The sequence below is a fragment of the Odontesthes bonariensis genome, chromosome 14 (assembly GCF_027942865.1).
Source record: "Odontesthes bonariensis isolate fOdoBon6 chromosome 14, fOdoBon6.hap1, whole genome shotgun sequence".
NCBI lineage: Eukaryota > Metazoa > Chordata > Actinopteri > Atheriniformes > Atherinopsidae > Odontesthes > Odontesthes bonariensis.
The window spans coordinates 19,871,220-19,890,843 of NC_134519.1; the positions used below are offsets into that span (position 1 = coordinate 19,871,220).

General features: G+C 42.4%; 1 protein-coding gene across 6 annotated transcripts; it reads left to right on the forward strand.

Annotated features, from left to right (window-relative positions):
- Positions 1-1,166: 1,166 nt before the first annotated feature.
- On the forward strand, positions 1,167-17,941 carry gigyf2 (GRB10 interacting GYF protein 2). Of its 6 annotated transcripts, none has more exons than XM_075483373.1 (29): positions 1,167-1,241; positions 3,195-3,246; positions 4,019-4,193; positions 4,374-4,469; positions 4,702-4,810; positions 5,566-5,671; positions 5,780-5,853; positions 5,957-5,992; positions 6,180-6,356; positions 7,605-7,816; positions 7,965-8,112; positions 8,797-9,048; positions 9,168-9,337; positions 9,616-9,772; positions 9,889-10,055; positions 12,023-12,117; positions 12,902-13,030; positions 13,176-13,306; positions 13,393-13,493; positions 13,649-13,786; positions 13,882-14,040; positions 14,119-14,352; positions 14,439-14,561; positions 15,259-15,498; positions 15,976-16,172; positions 16,284-16,435; positions 16,527-16,720; positions 17,117-17,258; positions 17,353-17,941. In XM_075483373.1, exons 2-29 carry the CDS (start codon positions 3,209-3,211, stop codon positions 17,418-17,420), a joined length of 4,020 nt encoding a protein of 1,339 aa, XP_075339488.1. In that variant the 5' UTR covers positions 1,167-1,241; positions 3,195-3,208; the 3' UTR covers positions 17,421-17,941. The 6 variants fall into 6 exon arrangements, with proteins under 6 accessions (XP_075339488.1, XP_075339492.1, XP_075339489.1 ...); XM_075483377.1 differs by having other exon boundaries at positions 6,180-6,281; positions 13,646-13,786; XM_075483374.1 differs by having other exon boundaries at positions 5,960-5,992; positions 13,646-13,786.
- The last annotated feature ends 1,683 nt before the right edge of the window (positions 17,942-19,624 follow it).

The following is a 19,624-nucleotide window of genomic DNA, read 5'->3' on the forward strand; positions in this document are numbered from 1 at the left end:
CTATGGTCCCAGCAATGGGTGCAAAATGAATTAGTAATGCAGGATTCACTGCAACTGAGATTAATTTCATACATTTTTTTCTTCTTTAGGAGCCACTACGAACGCTCTGGTGGATCTCTACCAAGCCATTGTCGGGGGCTTGCATTTGTTAATGACAAGGAAAACTACACCAAAGGGAAATTTTATCCTTTTTTTTTTATTCTCTAGTCATACAGGTTGGAAGGTAGAGGCCAGAAAAACATGTTTTATTTCACCGCCCTGCATGCAACCATGGGCCTTCTGGGTACTGAACTAATTTAAGATTAAATGATCCACTTGCCTCTTAATCTGTTTCATTATTCAGCCTTGGGCTGTGAATACTGACCTGTTTACCTATGGGTTTACAGCAGTTGGATGTGGTACTAGAGATACTCCTTTATTTCAGTGACGCAGGCCTGTCAGAAAAAGAGTCTACGTGGCAATTATTCTTAATATAGCTTTCAGGTGAATCACACAAAAACACACAATATCAGAGTAATTACACTTCAAATATCTGATGATTTTGAATCGTCAGTATGTATCGGTCACAACTACAACAGGTCTTGTAGGCTACTGGTTCAGATCTATAATGTATTCTACATACACTAAAATTAGAAAGAAAAAATAACACAAAGATGACTTAAGACATACTATTCCTGATGTTATTTTATGTTTAAATGTTTGTATTTTTTTTTTTTAATTTTGTTTACAAGGAACATGTGAAAGACAGTCCTCTGTCTATTTTTGTCCCGAAAGTGGCTATCTAAGGCATACTTGGGATTAACCTCCTAAACTTCAGTGAACAAGAAATGTACTATATAATTTACTTTAATAGCGGTCTTTGGGTTGTTGCTCGGCTCAGAACCATTTAAATACATGAATCACATTCAAAGGGTGCATTAACAAAACCAATTTGTCACTCTGGCTTCTTCTGTGGTAACTTACATATAAGGCCTGTGTCATATCCCTTACTTAACAGTTTCGATGTGTAAAAACAAAGTACTACCCACTGTACTTACTTGTTATTTTACATATTCGAGAGTGTACAATGATCGGCATGACTGATGAATACAGTGGGAATAGTGTACTTGTCAGCAAATCTGTACACGGCATACGGGTTTATATGTGTTGTCATGTGACCCACACTCAGCCATCTTGTGGAAAACGAAGAGAGAGAGCCACTCAACACGCATACAAACCCTGTGCTGTCAGAACTAGCAGAGGTAAGACAGCCAAAGTTTAATACACTAGCCAGGAAAAATCGTACATTTGAGTTAAGTGCCATGTCACCGGGTTATGTTCTGGGGAGCGGGGGTGGTTAGGAGTGCTGTTAAACCACCATGTTCACTTGGCCTTGCAGCAGCGGACTCTGCTGTTTCTGATTGCAGGTCCAGGCCGAGTGAAGTGCGGGGCGGCTTGACGAGAAAATGTTGTTGTGAAGCCAGGGTGCTCAGAAGGCCGCGTGTAGCTATTAGCTAATCTGTTAGCCTGCTAGCTACAAGTATCTAGTATATAGATTAACTTGTGTCAGAGCACTTGTGTCAGATGTGTGACCGATGTGATGAACTGCATTACAGTCAACACGTATGTTAATCTCCATGTATGACATATATATATATATATATATATATATATATATACATATATATGGATACGTCCATGAAACACTTCTTGTTAGCTAGCTGGCTAACGTGCTAGTACAGCTGACTGTCGTGTTGCTGGCTAGCGAAAAATACTGTGGCAACAGCGTGCTGTAATGGGGTGCTTTAACCAACGGTGTTGCTCGTTCTTAACCCAACTGTGGTTGTAGGGTCAGCTTTTAACCACAAAGAAAAAGGTGGCTAATGTCAGCTAAAGAAGTTTATTTTATGGTTCGTGATGTTGTTTATTTAGTAAGCTCACAACTTCAGCTAACGCAACGATAGCAAGTAAGGGTTATTTCCTCTTCACCTTCTTGACTGACCATCGCGTATCGTGTTGAGCTTTTAAAGCAAACTTCAGTAATGTCCAGGAACGTTACTAACGTTAGCTTCAGTCTGAGCTAGCGTTAACAAACGTTAATTGCGCATTCCTTACTTTCCGTTGGTGTTTTAACATTAAAACAACATGGCTCAACATTAAAGTAAAGTTGTTGGGTAACAATCCCATCAACTTTCCAAGTAATTAACACTCGGTTGTCTGCTCATCGAAATACTTCATTCCCAAATCAAAAGAGAAACTTAACATTAGGCAGGCTGGTAAAAGTTGGATTGTTTTGTAACACGTTCGTCAGTTGGCTGTTAATTCCACATAAATCGTTTCAAACGAGTCATAACATCATGCAAACTCAGTTAGCCAAAAGCTTAGCTTTGTATAAACACTGGTTATTGTACGAATTGCCTAAGTTGTTGCTTACTTAATGAGTTGCTCTATTAATTACTCTAACTGGCAACTTACACGTGGCTTTTCCAGGCTTCCATATGTGCAGCTGTGTACTGTGAGTCCACTGTCCCCTTTAGTGCTTCATGTTTGAGGAAGCTAGCTGCCAAGTCGGGGACATTTGTGCTTACAAGTGACTGATCTTGCGGGCGCAACAGGATTTTTTTATATATAGTTTTATTTGCTCAAGTTAAGAACACCTTGGATGTCAATTACAGGTGTCTGACATGCTCTCCCAGGCTGGGAGACTTCCTAAAATAGATGTAACAGATTGAAATCGTACACGAGTTATGTGCTTGAGGGATGGGCCATAGATCTTTAGGAGCTGGAGTACATTAAACCCAGTGAGAAAACTTTTTTGTTTTGTTTAACAAATACTGTCCTGCAGAATTATGTAATGGAAAAGGAATTATCCCAGTGAAGTAGTAGTTACACAACCTGTTTGTTAGCATATGTCAAAAACTGAAATCGGAGAGGTTTAAGATGATTCGAGCATGTTAAGACATTAGTTACATTGTATATTCATGCGATATAAGACAATACTGGACTTGGCCCAGTCAGAAATTCACAAAGGTATTTTGAACAAGTACAGCTAACTGTTACGCCACTATAAATTAATTATAATAATACCACTGAATGATTGACTCATATTTGTTTAACAAAATAGGTCAACACAGGTACAAGTGTAAGATTCTTCATCTTTGTGCAAGCCAGAAATGTGCTATACTAATCCTTTCTTTCCCTTTGCATGCTTGTAGAACTTCAAGGAAGAATGGCCGAAACCCAGACGCTTAACTTTGGACCAGAATGGTAATCAAATTAACACGAAGGAATGATTAGTGTGAGAGAAATGAGTTTTAGGTTGTAAGACAGGTTGTCTCCTGAAGCCTAAAGCCTGATTTATACTTGGAAACCAGGTCGTCTGCGTGTGTGTCGCAGTTAACGCAGACACTACGCAGACACTCTGGTGCACCTCCTCAAAATTGTAACTCACCGCAGACAGTGCCGCAGACATCGCCGCAGGGAGGAGAGAAAGGAGGCCTCTGATTGGTCAACTCTACATCCGCTCTACACTATGCGTATTTCCGGTTTGCTAACCGGCTGACGCTAACCGTGACGATTCTTTCGCCTCTCTGCCAGCTCCAGTAGTAGCAATATTTCTTCTATTTCTAGATCGATCAGCTGCATCTCAATCAAAGTGCGCATTCGTCCAGTCGCCATTGTTGTTGAATGACCTCCGTAACCGTAACACCCACAATCCTAGCTTGTTCGTGATTGTCCCTCTTGCGTTGTGGCGTGGGATTAACATAGCGCAGACAGCGCTTCAAGGCATAAATCAAAAATAACTGCGTCGTGTCTGCGACAAGCTCACTGCGACACACTGCTGCGAAGAATACACAAGCCTTAATGCAGCTTTTCCATACATGCTCCAACATGCCAGCTGCCACCTCAGCTTTGGTTGTTGTCTCGAATGAATGAATGAATTTATTTGACTATTATTTTGTAAAAACATGGTACAGCAACTGACCTTGTCTCCTGTTCCTTTGTCCATTTTGCTTGACTGCACTGTCTCACTCTGCAGGCTCCGTGCTCTATCTGGAGGCGGTGGCGGCAGCGGCGGCGGCAGTGGTGGTGGTGGTGGAAGCAGCACCGTTGTTGCTTCTCCACCCCTCTCACCTGCATTGCCAAAGTATAAACTTGCAGACTATCGCTACGGGAGAGAAGAAATGTTAGCACTTTATGTAAAGGATAACAAGGTGGGTAGGTCCATAATGTCTCCATCTTAGCAGTTGATGCCTTCTTAGTCATTTGCATACAAATTACGTTGGTGCCAAGTCCAGGTTTTAATCTAACTTGTGTCTTGTTTCGTAACACAGTCTTCAAAGACTTATTCATTTTAATAGTGAAATAAAGGATTGTGTATTTCTCTCATCCAGATCCCTATAGACCTACAAGATAAGGAGTTCTTACCCATATTGCAAGAAGAACCCTTGCCACCTCTGGCACTTGTTTCTTTTACAGAGGAGGAGCAGGTAGGATCACTTATTGTGTCTTTCAGACTAAAAATGATAAATAAGTAATTTCATTTAAAAAAAAAAAAAAAACTATACCTAAATTAATGTCATACTGGCCCGAGGCCAGTTGACTTCCTATTGTCTTTTATTGGAATACACAGGACTTTTGCAGGCTAAAATACCAAATCCAGGTTTAGAATTAGAGCAGAGGGCTGACCGTTTCTTCCACTCCCACTGTTTGTGTTTGCAGAGAAATTTTTCCATGTCCGTAAACAGTGCAGCTGTACTTCGGCTGACGGGGCGAGGAGGCGGGCCGATTGCCGGGGCACCAAGAGGCCGAAGCACGTCCAGAGGTAGAGGTAAGAATTGAGTCGAGCTCATACACAGACGTGCCATGTTTCCTCTTATTGTTTCAAGAATAAGTAGCCACATGACACAGTTTATGCAGTGGGATTTAAATAAAAGGTTCCACTCTACAGTTGTTCCATGTTTGCAGCTTCAGAGGAGTTCCAACAACTGCAAATAGTTGAGATTCTTTTGAGGAGCCCACCGATGTTCTCGCTGTTAGAGACGGGAGGTCTAATAATAGTACTCTCTAGGTTTTGTGCTAACTTGGCATACTTTTGACCCCAGCTGCTTGAACTCATAATTGATTGAAAAGCCATAAAACTTTTTTTTTTTTTTTTTTTTTTTTTTTTTAAACGTCTTTTCTTTTACTTCATACATTTCCACTGCTGGAACTCGGGGCTAAACGGGGTTCTCGAGGAGGTATTTCACCCTCGAACACAGCACCGGTAGGGTGGTTGTATTTTTGAGTAGTAGATGGCTTGTCTTGTACCTCGTTTAACTTAACAGTAAACTAATTGAAAGCTGCGCACACAATACAGTATAAATTAAAAAACAGTCTTTTCTTAAAAAAGCACTTTACTACAACCTAACAGCGTGGCTTATATGGAAGGATAGCGTGTGTCACGGAGAGGGTTGGTTAGATAAAAACACACATGTTTGTTTATTGTCTTCTGGGTAAAAAAAAATAAAGGACTCAAATATTTTGGATTTTACAAAGAAGACACCCGAGTGTCGTTATTTAGCCCATGTCAACCTGTGATTTCAGGGCGGGGAAGAGGTGACGGAGGGTTTTACCAAAGAAGTTTTGATGATGTGGAAGGCTTTGGTCGTGGCGGGAGGGAGATGCACCGCTCTCAAAGCTGGGAAGAAAGGTATTCAAATAGAAAATGACACATTCCAAGTTTTACTCGCAAGACCAGTCATTGTTTTCTGATGTTGTGCAGAAGTTCAGTAAAACATTTCTCTTATTTTCCTTTTAGTTCTGACTTTAGTTTTTTTCCCCCTCCTCCCAGAGGTGATAGAAGATTTGAAAAGCCAGGTCGAAAAGACCCAGGTTGGTTTACATTTTGTTGCTCAACAAATCAATACGTGACCTTTTTTGTTTTGTTTTGTTTGTTTGTCCTGACTTACCTACTCCTTTCTCTCTGTGAACACAGCAGAAGCTGCTCCCGGACATTTTCAAATCAATCACAGTAAGCACATCGTATGAATTAAATATGTGACCAGTTGGAAGTTATAATTTTAGAGTTTGGGCAAATTATATTATTATTTACCGATATATTATTGACTATGTACAATGTGTTTGTTAACTAATTTTGCCGTCTCTATAATCCTATCTGCCATCACCTTCACCTGCGGTCCCGCACGCTGCTCGCGCAGTCCGGGGCAACTACGAGGACGGGGGGACAGGACTACCGAAGAAACACGACTTCACGCGCTCAGAAAGTGGGAACTGGCGTACTTCTCGTGATGATCAGAACGGTGAGGGTGAGGAGGGGGGCTGGCACCTGGCAGGTTCTCGACGAGACAATGAGCGGCGGTGCCCCCCAAGCCCAGGTGGGCACTGCAACAACCCCGTCACCCGTACATTTATCTTTGATAAATGCATTGGTGGTCTGCTGTCATGCTTGTTGTGTGCCCTGTTTTGGTTGAAATGTACATTTGTATCAGGACCTGTTTGTTTTACCACATGACCAACTTGAAATTTGGGGTACCCTCTTTATCAACCGCATGTATACTCGCTCGCTCCATAATTTACGCAAGTAAAGGCTCCGCATTAAAACAACCTGCCTAATATTGTTGGAGATCTCTGGCTGCTGTGGGTTGCAGGGTCGGACTTCCGTGAATTGGATTTGGCTTGTTCTCCAGATAGATGGAAGGTCAAAGCCTTGAGCTCCTGGTTGTGTCCCTCAAACTGCACCTGAGCAGCTTCTGCACTTTAGCCGGTCACATTGTCCCTCTGGTGGAGGCCCCTGCTATGGGTGAATGTGCTGCATCAGTGTTTAGTGGGGTAGTACATGTTAGAATAACAATGGCACAAATGTGCGTGTCCAACCTCTTCCGGCTAACGGTTGCGTTGTAAGGAGGTATTCGGTATTGTTCACCTCGTCCTCAGTGGATCATTGCTAATAGCTGTGTGGGTCATAGTTTCACTGGATGCTCCTTTCTGTAGTTCTCTATGCTTTTAACTTGCACGTGAAAAACCAAGTTAATATCCTATTCAGTTTGACCTAAATGCACTTTGTCACCTCTTGTTCGATAAAGCCTTTTGTATATAGCTATAAAAGAATGGAATGAACTCCCCCAACACTTAAAGTCCTGCATAAACATCAAAGATTTCACCAAATGAATTAAAATGCACCTCTATTAAAACAGATGTGCTCCCACTGATAATTAGGTTGTTTTTTAATCAGGCTTCTTAAAGACTTCTTTAAAGAAAGGGAGAAAAAAAATTTAATCAAAATGTATAATTTGGAAATGAACAAATTAAAATTATTTAAAATAGACCCACTGATAATTAGGTTGTTTTAAATAAATAAATAATTTATTTATCCAATAAATAAAATGCATTTACATTTGTTTTAGAATAAAGAAAGGGGGGAAAAAAATTATAATAATTGTACTCCCTACCCCATCCCCCTTTAAGGACTACGGATGGAAAATAGCACTCCTGCTAAATCCGATGTAACCATCTTGTTGTTGTTATTCATGAAATGGCAATGATTTATGGTATTGCATGCTGTCCTTTAAATAAACTCATTCATTCATTAATGGTTTCACGGTTTGCGCCTTCTGTGTTCTCAGATGGGCCTCGGTCAGCAGGGTGGCGGGAACACCCAGACCAGCGTCGGCGTTTCCCATTCGATGCAAGAGAAGATGAGCGCGGCTACAGGAGGCCACGGTCAGGCAGTGGTAGCCTGGAAGACGAGAGGGACAGCTTACCAGAGTGGTGTCTGGAGGATGAGGAAGAAGAGGCAGGCACGTTCGACTCATCAGGAGCCTTTCTCTCTCTCAAGGTAAAAGTTTATACACAGACCAATTTCTAAATAAGTGGCACCCTCCCTCTGACATCATGGAACAGCACATTTTCCTACGTAGAGTAAGCTTTGGAGGATGAACTCTGTGCTGAAGTTTCTGTAATTGTGTTCCTTCTTCTGCTATCAGAAAGCCTCAAAGGAGCCCATCCCAGAAGAGGCGGAGCTTGATTTCAAACCTTTGGAGGAGTGTGAAGAGGGCCTGGAGGAGGAGGATGGTCCACCCAAAGAGACCAAAGAGACAGAAAAAGAGGCCAAAAGAGAAGCTGACCGAAGAGGTCAGAGAAAAAGAATTAGATTTTTTGTTTTTTTGTTTGTTTCTTCATTTCGTTCGGCCCTGGCCCAGATAAATGTTTTTGGTTCATAAAAGAAACTCAAATCGTGGCCATATTGCCGTCTAAGCCTTTCAGACACTCCTACGGTTTCAGATATAATTGCGCTCATTTTTGGAATTTGAACAATGCAATGTAAACAGGACAGATTGTTGCATTGTCAAAGAAATTGTGGAACAGATTTCTAAGATCTTGCAGTGGGAACATTGCAGTAGTGAATTGAATACCACTTTGTCGAATCAGCATTATTCTTGATGTGCTGGTGACACAATTCCACATACTGCACTAGTCAAAAGTTTTGCCTCATCGACCCAAAATGAATCAGTCGATTAGTCCAGACTTTTGCCTGGGTGTGAATATTCACTGCAACTACTGAAATACTATTTAAAACTGAGCCCTGCTCACATTCACCTCAAATACTTGGAGAGGAAAAGGCTAAACTGAGCGAGACGCAATAGCAGCAGATACCGGCATCTTTGTCAAAATAAAAGGTTGAGTGGTTTCCATTTGTGAACATATGAACATGGTCAAAGAGCATGCATGTGGCAGATATTCTCTCATATCCGTTGTCAATTTCTGCAGCGTCAGTGGTAATGGAACTTTTTTTCATGTCTTTATCGTTTGTTTCAGAGTTGGCCGGCGCTTCAGAGGAGGCTCCACCTGTCGGTGCACCTGTTGCTCCAGCAGTCTTGGAGTCCCTCCCCCCTGCACAGTGTTTGTCGCCAAACCAGCCCAGCAGAAAAGAGGAGAGTGAGAGGCCAGCTGATCGGCAGCCCCCCCTGGAGCCCCCCTCAGAGCCCTGCAAAGCCCCCCTGCATGTCCCCATTTCTGCTAGCATGCTGGAGTCCCTTCCCATGACCCACATTTCCACCGCTCCTGCAGGTGGGTGTTTTTTGTTTGTTTTTTTGTCTTAAGTTTAACTGAAAAACATTGTTTTGACATATAGTTCCAGGTAACTGAAAAAGTAATATCTGCTTCTTCGTTTATCCGTTCATGCGAAGTATCTGCTCCGTCGCCCACCGTTCAGCTACCACAGCAAAAGCCCATAGAGGTCTCTGTGGCCCTCAACAATCCTTTACCCTTCCCTTCAAATATAATGGCACCTATTGGCAGGCCCACCTCTGTGCCACATGAAACTGATGAAGATGAGGGACTAAAGCACTTTGAGCAAGTAAGTCTTGTTGGCTTGTGATATGAACATGTGTCAATAGTGGCTGCTGACATAAAATCTCTTAAAGAATTGTGTTGTTTTAACAAGAGGCCTTTTTATAAGTGATGATGCTGCGTTACTGCTCTTTTAGTTTCCAACAAATTTTAAGTTTTCCCTCCAGCAACCTTGTGGGGTTTAGTTGACAAAGTAACTGAAAAGGAGTAGCTGTGTTTCGTAAAGTTGTACTGATTTTAATTGGTCCACGAGTCGTGTAATACCCTTTTCCTATTCCTGTCCAGGAGGCAGAAAAGATGGTAGCATATCTACAGGACAGCGGGGTGGATGACGACAGACTTCCCCCAAAGACATCAGAGAAGCTCAAGCCCGCAGGCTTGCCTCTCACCCACGAAGCTGCTCTCAAGTGGTCCTACAAAGACCCACAGGGGGAGATCCAGGGTGAGAATGCATGACATTTTAGCAGCAAATAATGTGACTTTTGTGGGTTTTTATTTTTTATTTTTTTTTTATTATAATACCTGCTGGAAAGACCTTTCTCTCTGTTGCTCCCTCAGGTCCATTCGGTAATCATGAGATGTCAGAGTGGTTTCAGGCCGGTTACTTCACCATGTCTCTGTTAGTGAAAAGAGGGTGTGATGAAGTATTTCAGCCTCTGGGAGAGATGATGAAGATTTGGGGAAGGGTGCCCTTCACTCCAGGACCAGCACCCCCACCACTACAAGTAAGAACCTCTGCGAAATGTGATCCATTTGACACCAAGTGGAAAATGTTGAGGCGATTCTTGTTAGTCCAACAGCTAAAGCAACGGCTCTTGGCTTGGAAAACCAGGGCTAGTTTACCACAAACTACTTAGATTCAGGGGCTGAAGGTGGAGTTTTGGTCGCAAACTCCACAAACCATTTGGTGCAGCCTTTTTTTAATTAATTTTTTTTATTCAGCCGGTTTATTCGGTCTTTGTCCTCTGATTTTCGCCGCCGTGAATGGTTGATAACAGACAGTACTCAGAAGGTAGTTTCAAACTTTCTACAACTATTTCTCAAACTGTGGCCAGTAACATGAGAACATGGCTCTCGGATGTTCAGAAAGGCCGGATGGCTCTGCGATGCTTTTAAAGTCACTGGCACCCGAAGCTGGTTCAGGTTTGTCATGAGCGCCAGTACTGGCCAATGACCTGTAGATGGCGTTGTATACCACCCTTTATCAGTAAGCTTTGTGAGAGGAATCCTGTGTGCTGAATAGTTATTTTTCTCCGTTACATTTTCTTCTTCTCTGTTTCTCACTTGGTGAAAAGGTCTTCTTTAAAACTCCCTGATGGGGAAAAAGAAAATCACGATCTCTGAAGATATGTGAAACTTAAAGGGACGCTGTGTAATATATTAAGTCATTTATTAGCTCAAATCAACATATTCATTCATAAATTGGTTTAAAATTATCTTTGTCAACAATCTCACTTATCCTCCTGAGCGAAGAATCACTCGTCTGTATCTGCATAGAGCGGGCAAGCTCTAAGGAGGCTGCCATGTCCTTCCGGTCTATGAAAAACGACCAAGTCCCGAGAGGGACATAAAGCACTTCGAATCGCGTTTTCCCCAACGCCAGGCCTGCAAGCGGAAATTACGCCATTTTGACGTCACGTTTGCACGTAGGTATAAACAGAGCCAGTCTACGCCATTAGACATTCTCTGGTATAAACCAGCCTGAACGGCCTGCACTTTTCTTCGCAATGGAAGACCATAGTTATGCCACGCCACAGAAAAAGGGATCCTTGTCGCCAAAAAAGCGAAAAAGAGAATCTTGACACATACCGCCTGCCGTAGTTCAACAAGTTGCAACGCACATTTGAAAACGCGAGGCGCTAGAGAGCAAATTCATTCGACTTTGCAAAATAAAATTGCACCACTAGATGGGGGAAGAAATTACACAGTGTCCCTTTAAGTTAAAGTTTCATTGTACCGTATTTTAAACCTTTGTTTTGTTTTTTTTCTGTGAAGATGAAGCCACGTATTGAGGTTTTTGCAATGACTTGCGGCCTCTCTCTGTCTGTGTGTGTGTGTGTGTGTATATCTCATATTTCCTGCTCATAAGCCTTTTGTTTTGACTGTCAACATGGCACACGATCCTCTTGAAGCCGACAGAGATGTGATTTTTTTTTTTTTTTTTTTTTTTTTTTTTTTACTTAATAACCCACCTTCTTCAGTTGAAAAAGAGCCACACAAAGAAAGGTCTGAGTCCATATAGATGAGTTTGTGCTTAGATAAAGGGATTCATTGGCTCTGTACTAGTGCGACATTGGTGTCTTTGAGTTGATCCTTTTCACTTGTAAACCCGTGGCGTCTGCTAAAAGATGTCTTCCACTTCTCTGAAAGTTCCTCGTCAGTTTTTGTACAATGCAGGCTTCAGATGTCCACATCGACACTTCATTAAGCTGTCGGCCGGATCAGGAAGGGATTCTAAACTAGTTGTGATGTTAGGTAAAGTGTCTTCAGAGACACTCTCCACTTTCAGTAGATTCACTTTGAAACCGCTATTTAGTGTCAAATTAGAATGTTTATATTATAAAGTTTTCGCAGCAAAGATCATATAACAAAAAATAATTTGAGCGGAGGGTGACTTTTTAAATTTTAAATGTTTAAATTTTTTATAAGGCTGCTGTGATTTATTCTAACACCCTTGTGTCATGTTTTGCAGGCAGATGGAGACCAGGAGAGGTTAAAGAGGCAGCAGGAGCTCACTGCTCTCAACCTTTACCAGTTACAGCAGCTCCAATATCAATACCTCCTCAGGTATACCAAGTTCCCATCTGACACTGTAATGAAGACTTCTAGAACCACACTTCTTTTGTTTTTTAGGTGCCTTTACTTCCTAAGACCCACAAATAGACTTTGGCTTGTGAGATGAGGGTTTCTGCCGTTGTTCACTTTTAATTTAGTTTCTCAGATCAGCATAGAAATGCCTGAATAGACTTTTATACACAGGCTTACCAGCTGGAACTGATACAGTTATAACGTAGAAGTTTTTCCTGTGTCCAACACAACATCATTCCCCTATTTGCCCCGTGGTCCCACAGTTATGTTTTACTGGTTCCTAATGTGTTGTCACTGTCCCATGTATTTGTATTTAGACTAATGTAGATGGGTTTTGTTTTGTCTTATTGGCTCCATTGAGTACACACTTCATGTTTATTTATTTTATTTTCTCAGTTGTTCTTCACATTGTGTTGTAGGGGAGCCGAGGTGGTCGTCAAGCTTATGAAGTAACAGCTGGACTTAAATAAGTTCTGATTGAGCTGCAGGTGCTGCTTTTGTAGAACTGTAGATATTGAAGGGGGGAAAAAATGGCACTTGTCTTATAATCACTTTTATTTGTCTATAAAGGTGCTATACAAATAAAAGTTATTATTATTGTGCGCTGCCCTGCTTTCTGTAGAGTTAGAATTCAAAATTAAACTTCCTGCTTCGAGCTCTATACAATTTTAACATTTGCCATCGGATGTAAATAATCCACTGATTGACATTGTTGCTTCTCCTTATTCCTGTGTTCCTCACCTTGTTCCTGGCCTTCCTACAGGCAGCAGTATGCGCAGGCGCTGGCTCAACAGAAGGCTGCGGTTCTCAGCTCGGCTCCTATTCAGCAGCAGCAGCAGCACCAACAGCAGATCAACCTGCTTCTACAGCAATACCAGGCTCTTAAGTTAAGGTCGATAACTGCTACACTTCTGCCCAACCTTCTTAATCACATTGAACCGTGTAGAATGAACTTCTTCACATTTTTTTTTTTTTTCTAAACTTGCAACATCACCACCGAAGCATTGCATTCATTTATGGTTTCATTTTTTTCGTAGAGCATCTGAGAACCTTCTACCTCCTGTCACCCGATCTTTGTCTGTACCAGACTCGGGCTCTGTGTGGGAAATGCAGAACCCATCCTCTCAGCCTTCCTGCACACCGAACCTCCCACAAGCTGCTGCAAGCTGTGAGTCTCTAACGTTCATGTCCTGCGTCGTTGGAGTACTGACAAACTGAAGACTTTTATTCATCACGTTCTATTATTTTTAACAGCATGGGAAGGCAGCAGTGTCTGGGATTTGCCTATAGATTCCGTGGCACAGGCTCCGACCATCGAGCAGATGCAACAATTTGAGAAGGCAAAGTCTGCAACGGTAAGAAACATTTCTCCTCCCCGATTTAAAGTTGAAGTGGTTATGGGGAGTTGCCTCTGTTGGATAAACGCTTTTTATGATGAGAAAACATGAAAACTTTCAGTTTTGCTAGGTACTCTTAAATGCATTTTTATATTTGTCCTCCCCGACAGCAGGAGCTGGAGAGACGTGACGCAGAGATGAGGGCGAAACGTGAAGAAGAGGAGAGAAAACGTTTGGAGGAGGCCCTCAGGGCACGACAGGAGGAGGAACGGAAGCGATTGGAAGAAGAGGAGCTGATGCGGCAAAAACAGGTCGACCAGTTTGAAAAAAGTTAAAGCGTCTAAGTCACTCTTTCATTGAGGTACTCCTTCTTCGGTGAGACTGACCAAATGTTGGAACTCTTTAGGAGGAAGCACTGAGACGGCAAAGGGAGCAAGAAGAGGCACAACGCAGACAAAAAGAGGAAGAGGATAGGCTGGCACAGGAGGAGGCGCTCCGAAGATTAGAGGAAAGGCGAAGGGAAGAGGAGGAGAGGAAGAAACAAGAGGAGTTCCTTCGCAAACAGGTAAGCAAGCAAGGATGCGATGTACTTTCTACTCTATTCCAATATTTGATTTAACCGTGTTATTCTCTGCTTCATCAGGAAGAGGAGCGCAGAAAGCAGGAAGAACTAGAAGCTTTGAGGAGGCGTGAAGAGGAGAAGCGGGCAGAAGAAGAAGCAGCTGCCGCTGCTGCAGCGGCGGCTGCTCTGGCACAGCAACAGGAGGAGCAAAAAAGGAGGGAGCAGGAGGCTCAAAGACAACAGGAGCGACAGAGACTACAGCAGCAAGAGGCCCTCAGAAGACTGCAGCAACAGCAGCAGCTTGCACAAATGAAGGTAAGGGCTCGAGACGATCGAGTGATGCATCACATAATGAAGACAGTATACTGGAAGTCGACAAAACTTCTTGTTCTGCTTTGCAGCTTCCATCCTCTTCCAAGTGGGGACAACAGTCAGCCAACACTATGAACCAGAGTCAGAATGCACTGTCATTGGCTGAGATCCAGAAACTAGAAGAGGAGAGAGAACGACTGGCACTGGAGGAGGTAAGAACAGTGAGCAGCGGATCTCCAGCTCAGCTGAGTTTCTGTAGACGATCACCGAGCAAGACAACAATTTGTCTTCACAAAAGCAACAGCAGATCAGTGCTCGTTTCATTTTCTCAGATGTCTTAATATCACCGGTCTAGTTTTAGAAAGCTGTTGTAAACAACATTTCATGTTTGTGGTTGCTCCCTGTGACTTGGCCGGTGTTCATAAACACATATTGATATTGAAACATTAAACGGCAGAAAAATGAAGGGATCAATAAGCTCATGTTCTTCCACTGCTGCTGCAACTTCACATCAACATTGCAGATCTTTTTTTTTTTTTTTTTTAATTAAGCCAAATAGAGGCCACACTAACTGTCGATCTGTAAACATGGTGGTAACATTACATTTGGTCCGGTTTGTCTCCATAACCCTTCCCCCAGCCCCGGTGTCAGCAGTTCTTTGCTGTGGACCAGCAAAGAGTTGGTGCAGTGCAGCACCGTTTTTCTGTCTGTTTTTTTGCTGGTCAAAACAGGCAGAACTGGTTCTAAGTTAGGCTGCTTTGGTGTAAAACTTCCGCTCAGAAGTTTTAGGCACCGAGCCGCATATCGCTCCCTCTCGTTAGTTCATTTCGGAAGCAATGCTATCTGTTTGTTGCTATTGAAAAAAAATGTGCCATTTTATGCATATTTATGCCCTTATCACCTTCACAGCAGCGACGTCAGCAGCAAGAGCTCCTCAAGCTACAGCAACAGCAGGCCCTGCAACAGGCCCAGCAGTCCCACGCCAAGCTGTCTGGTTGGGGTAATGTAGCCAAACAGCCAGTTGCTACAAAGTCTTTGCTGGAGATTCAGAGGGAGGAAGCCCAGCAGATGAAGCAGCGGAAGGAGCAGCAGCACCAACCACAACAACACCCCATCGCCACCCCACAGCCAAGACCTCAAAACAAGACTGTACGTAGATGCTTTTTCCCCCTTGTATTTTAATTTTTTTTTGTGGATTCAGCCCCATAAACAATTAGATAATCAATATGGATATCCACACAACTAATAGTAAATGCTTTAATTTATGACAGAATAGCTCTTAATAATTAAACTTAACAACTGTGCAAATAGGTTTTCCAGCTGAATTCTTTCATTCTAAAGGATTTGATATTCAACAGACCTTTTTGATTATGATTTATTTTGAGTAACTTTTATCCCCAAATGCCCAACTCTCCTCAGGATATACTACTTTTGCTTGATTTAATGTTGTAATAAGCTAAGCTTAGGGCTTTGAACTACAAGTGGGCATCCATCTCCATTTTCTCATATCTCAAAGACCAGATGATTTATTAAAGCGAAGATTCAAGGGCAGATTAATCTATATTTAAAGTTATTGTCGGTGTCGCTCTGAATTGCTCCTGGATGACAGCACCTCTTCCTTCACAGACATCCCTGAGTAACTCGGTGTGGGGGGCTGTTACCACCGGCACTAACTGGGGTTCGGACTCCAGCAGTATCTGGGGTGATACCCACAACTCAAACATGGGCTTCTGGGATGAAGCTGTGAAAGAGGCTGTCCAACAGCCTCCCCTGACCAAAAAAGGCAACGCTCAAAAGAACAACAAGGGCAACGCCAACCTCAGGTATTTATTTCGGATGCCAAATTAGAAAATAGTCTTGGTCACAGCCTCTGATGTAAAGCATAGTTTACCAAATGATGTTGCTGACTTTTGTCTTGTCTTGTGCACATGCAGTAACTCTGTGAGCGGTCGAGTCAGTAAGAAGGTAGAGGAGGAGGAAAAGCTGCTAAAGTTGTTTCAAGGAGTCAATAAGAGTCAGCAGGACGCCTTCATGCAGTGGTGTGAACAAACCCTGCACATCCTGAACACAGCCAATAATCTGGATGGTAAATCTTATGCTAAACATTGCTTATGAACTTCTTTACCTGTTGATTGGAGTCCAGAGTTACAAGTGTTCTCCGTCTGTCTCTCTGCCAGTTCCTACGTTTGCATCCTTCTTGAAGGAAGTGGACTCACCATATGAGGTGCATGACTATGTCAGAGCCTATCTGGGGGACACTCCCGAGGCCAAGGACTTTGCCAAGCAGTTCCTGGAACGCCGTGCCAAACAGAACGCTAACCAACAGAAACAGACACCACAGAACCAACAACAAGCCCTGAAGCAGCAACAGGTGAGTCAGCTTCAACTGATAAGAGTTGTTCGAAAGCTCACCACGCACGACCCAGACATTTCACTCCAGTTTTTCTTTTTCTCATCCAAAGAGTTGTCTTTTAATGAGATCAGATCGAGACGCGTTACCTGTCACGTCCCAAAAATAGTTTATACATGGAGTCTTATCTGCTCGCCACATTAAAACCAATCACAGGAATTTATGCGACATACACGTGTTACTTTAGCGCCACATTCAACAACAAAACAAAACAAAACAAAACCCGCGAAAAGTAAGGAGAGAAGAAAAAACACCACAAAAGAAGCTGATATGGAGAGCGGGGAGGCCACCGTGTTTATGGTCTCCTCTTCCTCTTGCTTAAGTGTTTAGTCTTATGTGCCGATCTTTCTTTCTAAGGATTCTGTGTGGGGCAGAACAGAATCTTCATCACTCTACCAGGCCAACCATACGACTGGCCAGCAGCAGCGCTTTGAGACCGTCACCTCAGGGAAGAAGAAAAAGAAGCAGAAGATGGTCCGGGCAGACCCGAGCCTTTTAGGTGAGAGTAAACATCCAGCTGCCAGATTGGAGAAATGTGCTTTTTGTTTTTTTCTCTAATCTCGAATCTTTCCTGTGTTTAATTCATCTTTCAGGTTTTTCTGTGAATGCGGCATCTGAGAGATTGAATATGGGAGAAATTGAGACTTTGGAGGACTTTTAAGAGACCGCAACCAAACAAATCCCACTGACTGTATCCAGTTTGAACAGCAGCTGTTATACCCAAACCCCTGCCCCTATCTGCTCCCACAGCTCTCACCTTTACCTTTCAGTTTTCCATTAATCAGGCATACTCTGGGCATCTCTCATAAATGTTAAAACAAACCAAAAACGTCTGAGGCGGGGTGTGCTTTCCTGTTGCAAACGGACCTGTAACTGGAGCAAACTGTTGAACGAAACATCCGACCAGCTAAACAAGATATGAACTCGAGTTTCTGGAGAAAGTCCGCAGAGGGGCCAACGTCTCTGCGGCATCAACCGCCCGATCCAGATTCACGTCATTTTCAAACTCACAAAAACGACAGCTGTCAGGTTTTGGCCTTCAGGGTTTTTTTTTTTCTTTCTTCCTCTGTTTTTTTTTTTTGTTTTGTTTTTGTTTTTTTTGTTTAAGGTGTGGATATTTGGACGGGGTAGTATGGGAAAGATTATATCCATTGATTTTGTTTTATTTATTGTCTCCCCACCTCTTCCTCCTCCTCCACCTCCTCTATTACCCCCCTCCCTCTTTTCAGCTGGGTGTTCGTGGATAATGACGGGAAAGTAGAGCCCAAGGATTCGTGCCCTCTTATGTCCTGTTTTAAGGACATGTTCAAAAGTTCCAACTAGTTATCTATTTCTTGTAAAATACTAGGCTGTTTAAAGAATAAACTTTCAATTCTGCATCTGTATTATAATATATGAAAATGATCTGCCGGAGTCATACTTTTTTTATTGCAGTATGAAAAAAACAAAAAAAAACGATCTGATGTGTAGGCTGTTCACATCTGTGTCTGAACCGTTCAGAAAGAAAATCATCTCGTCCCAGCACACAAACTCACATTTTAGAAGATCCAGTGATTAGCTAGAAATATTTCAACTGAAAAGTGATCACGTCCAGGTGATTTTAAAATGAGTAACAATTAGATCTAACATTACTTTTGATAATGAAACAGAAAATACTTCACTGCAGCGCATCTTTTTTTGTTTGGTTTCTATTGTCCATGGACAGGTTGGTACTAATCTTTTCAGATGTGACTGACCGTGCCTGACACCAGTTATCGTCTAATCGGCTGAATCTCACTTTGTGCAGTCTCAACAACACATCTGATAACTTCTCGGGAAGTCAGACTCGTCCTCTCCTGCGGTGGTGCTTGCGTGAGGTCGATTATTCACTTAAAGCATTGAAGAGGAAACAAAACCCACAAGTTCCTTTCAAAGAAAAGCACCTGCACATTTCCAAGCTCGGGGCGCTATCCTGTGGTCGCCTTTGAAAATCTTTCACCGCTCAGTATTTGCTGATCCCGCATCACATAGCATAAAAAGAATCTTCTGCAGGAGTCGCCTTAAATTAATCTGACAACGAGAAAACAACAAAAGTGCAGCTCTCTTCACTTCGTTTTGCAGTAACAGTAAATGTATAAGTCAGGAACCAGATTTAGTACTATCGGGATACTTTGACTTGATTTTATGCTACTTTCTAATTATGTGTCGGCAAATACTGCTATTTCCACTCCACTAATTTTACTACAGATTTGATCGCTATACATGCTGGTACTGATCCCGAGGACGGTGCTAAGGCTAAAACATTTTTCAATACATTTTGATGCATATGGAGCCGGAGTGTGCGACACCGTTTTTATTTTGCATTTTGCATATTTTGAGTTTTTTTTTTGTTTGTTTTTTTTTTAATCTTTTTTCATTTTGTAAAGGACCAAAAATGAACTTTTTTTTTTTTTTTTTTTTACTGCACTGTCAAGGGTGTAACACTGCCTTTCACCCAAAGGCAGTTGGAATAGGCTCCAGCCCCCACGACCCTGAATTAAATGAGGGAGGTACAGAAAAAGGAATGAATGAATGTGTTCAGTTATCTGCTGTGGGAGGGTAAAAGCCTGGCTGTTGACCTGTCATACTGTAACCACCAGGTCTAAATGAGCACTATGGTACCTTATTTTCAGTAAGCTAATGCAATGTCACGACATTCCTTCACATTCAAATTTACATTAATTTCCCAACAATATCTTGTATTGAAGAGTCAGATGTGAGGCTGCTCCAGCACACCTCAAAGATTTTGAATGAAGTTAAGGTGTGGACTCTGTGGTGGGCAATGTATGGGTAAAAAGGACATTCCGTGCTCCCTGAGCCACTTAATAACAATTTGAGGCCAGTGAC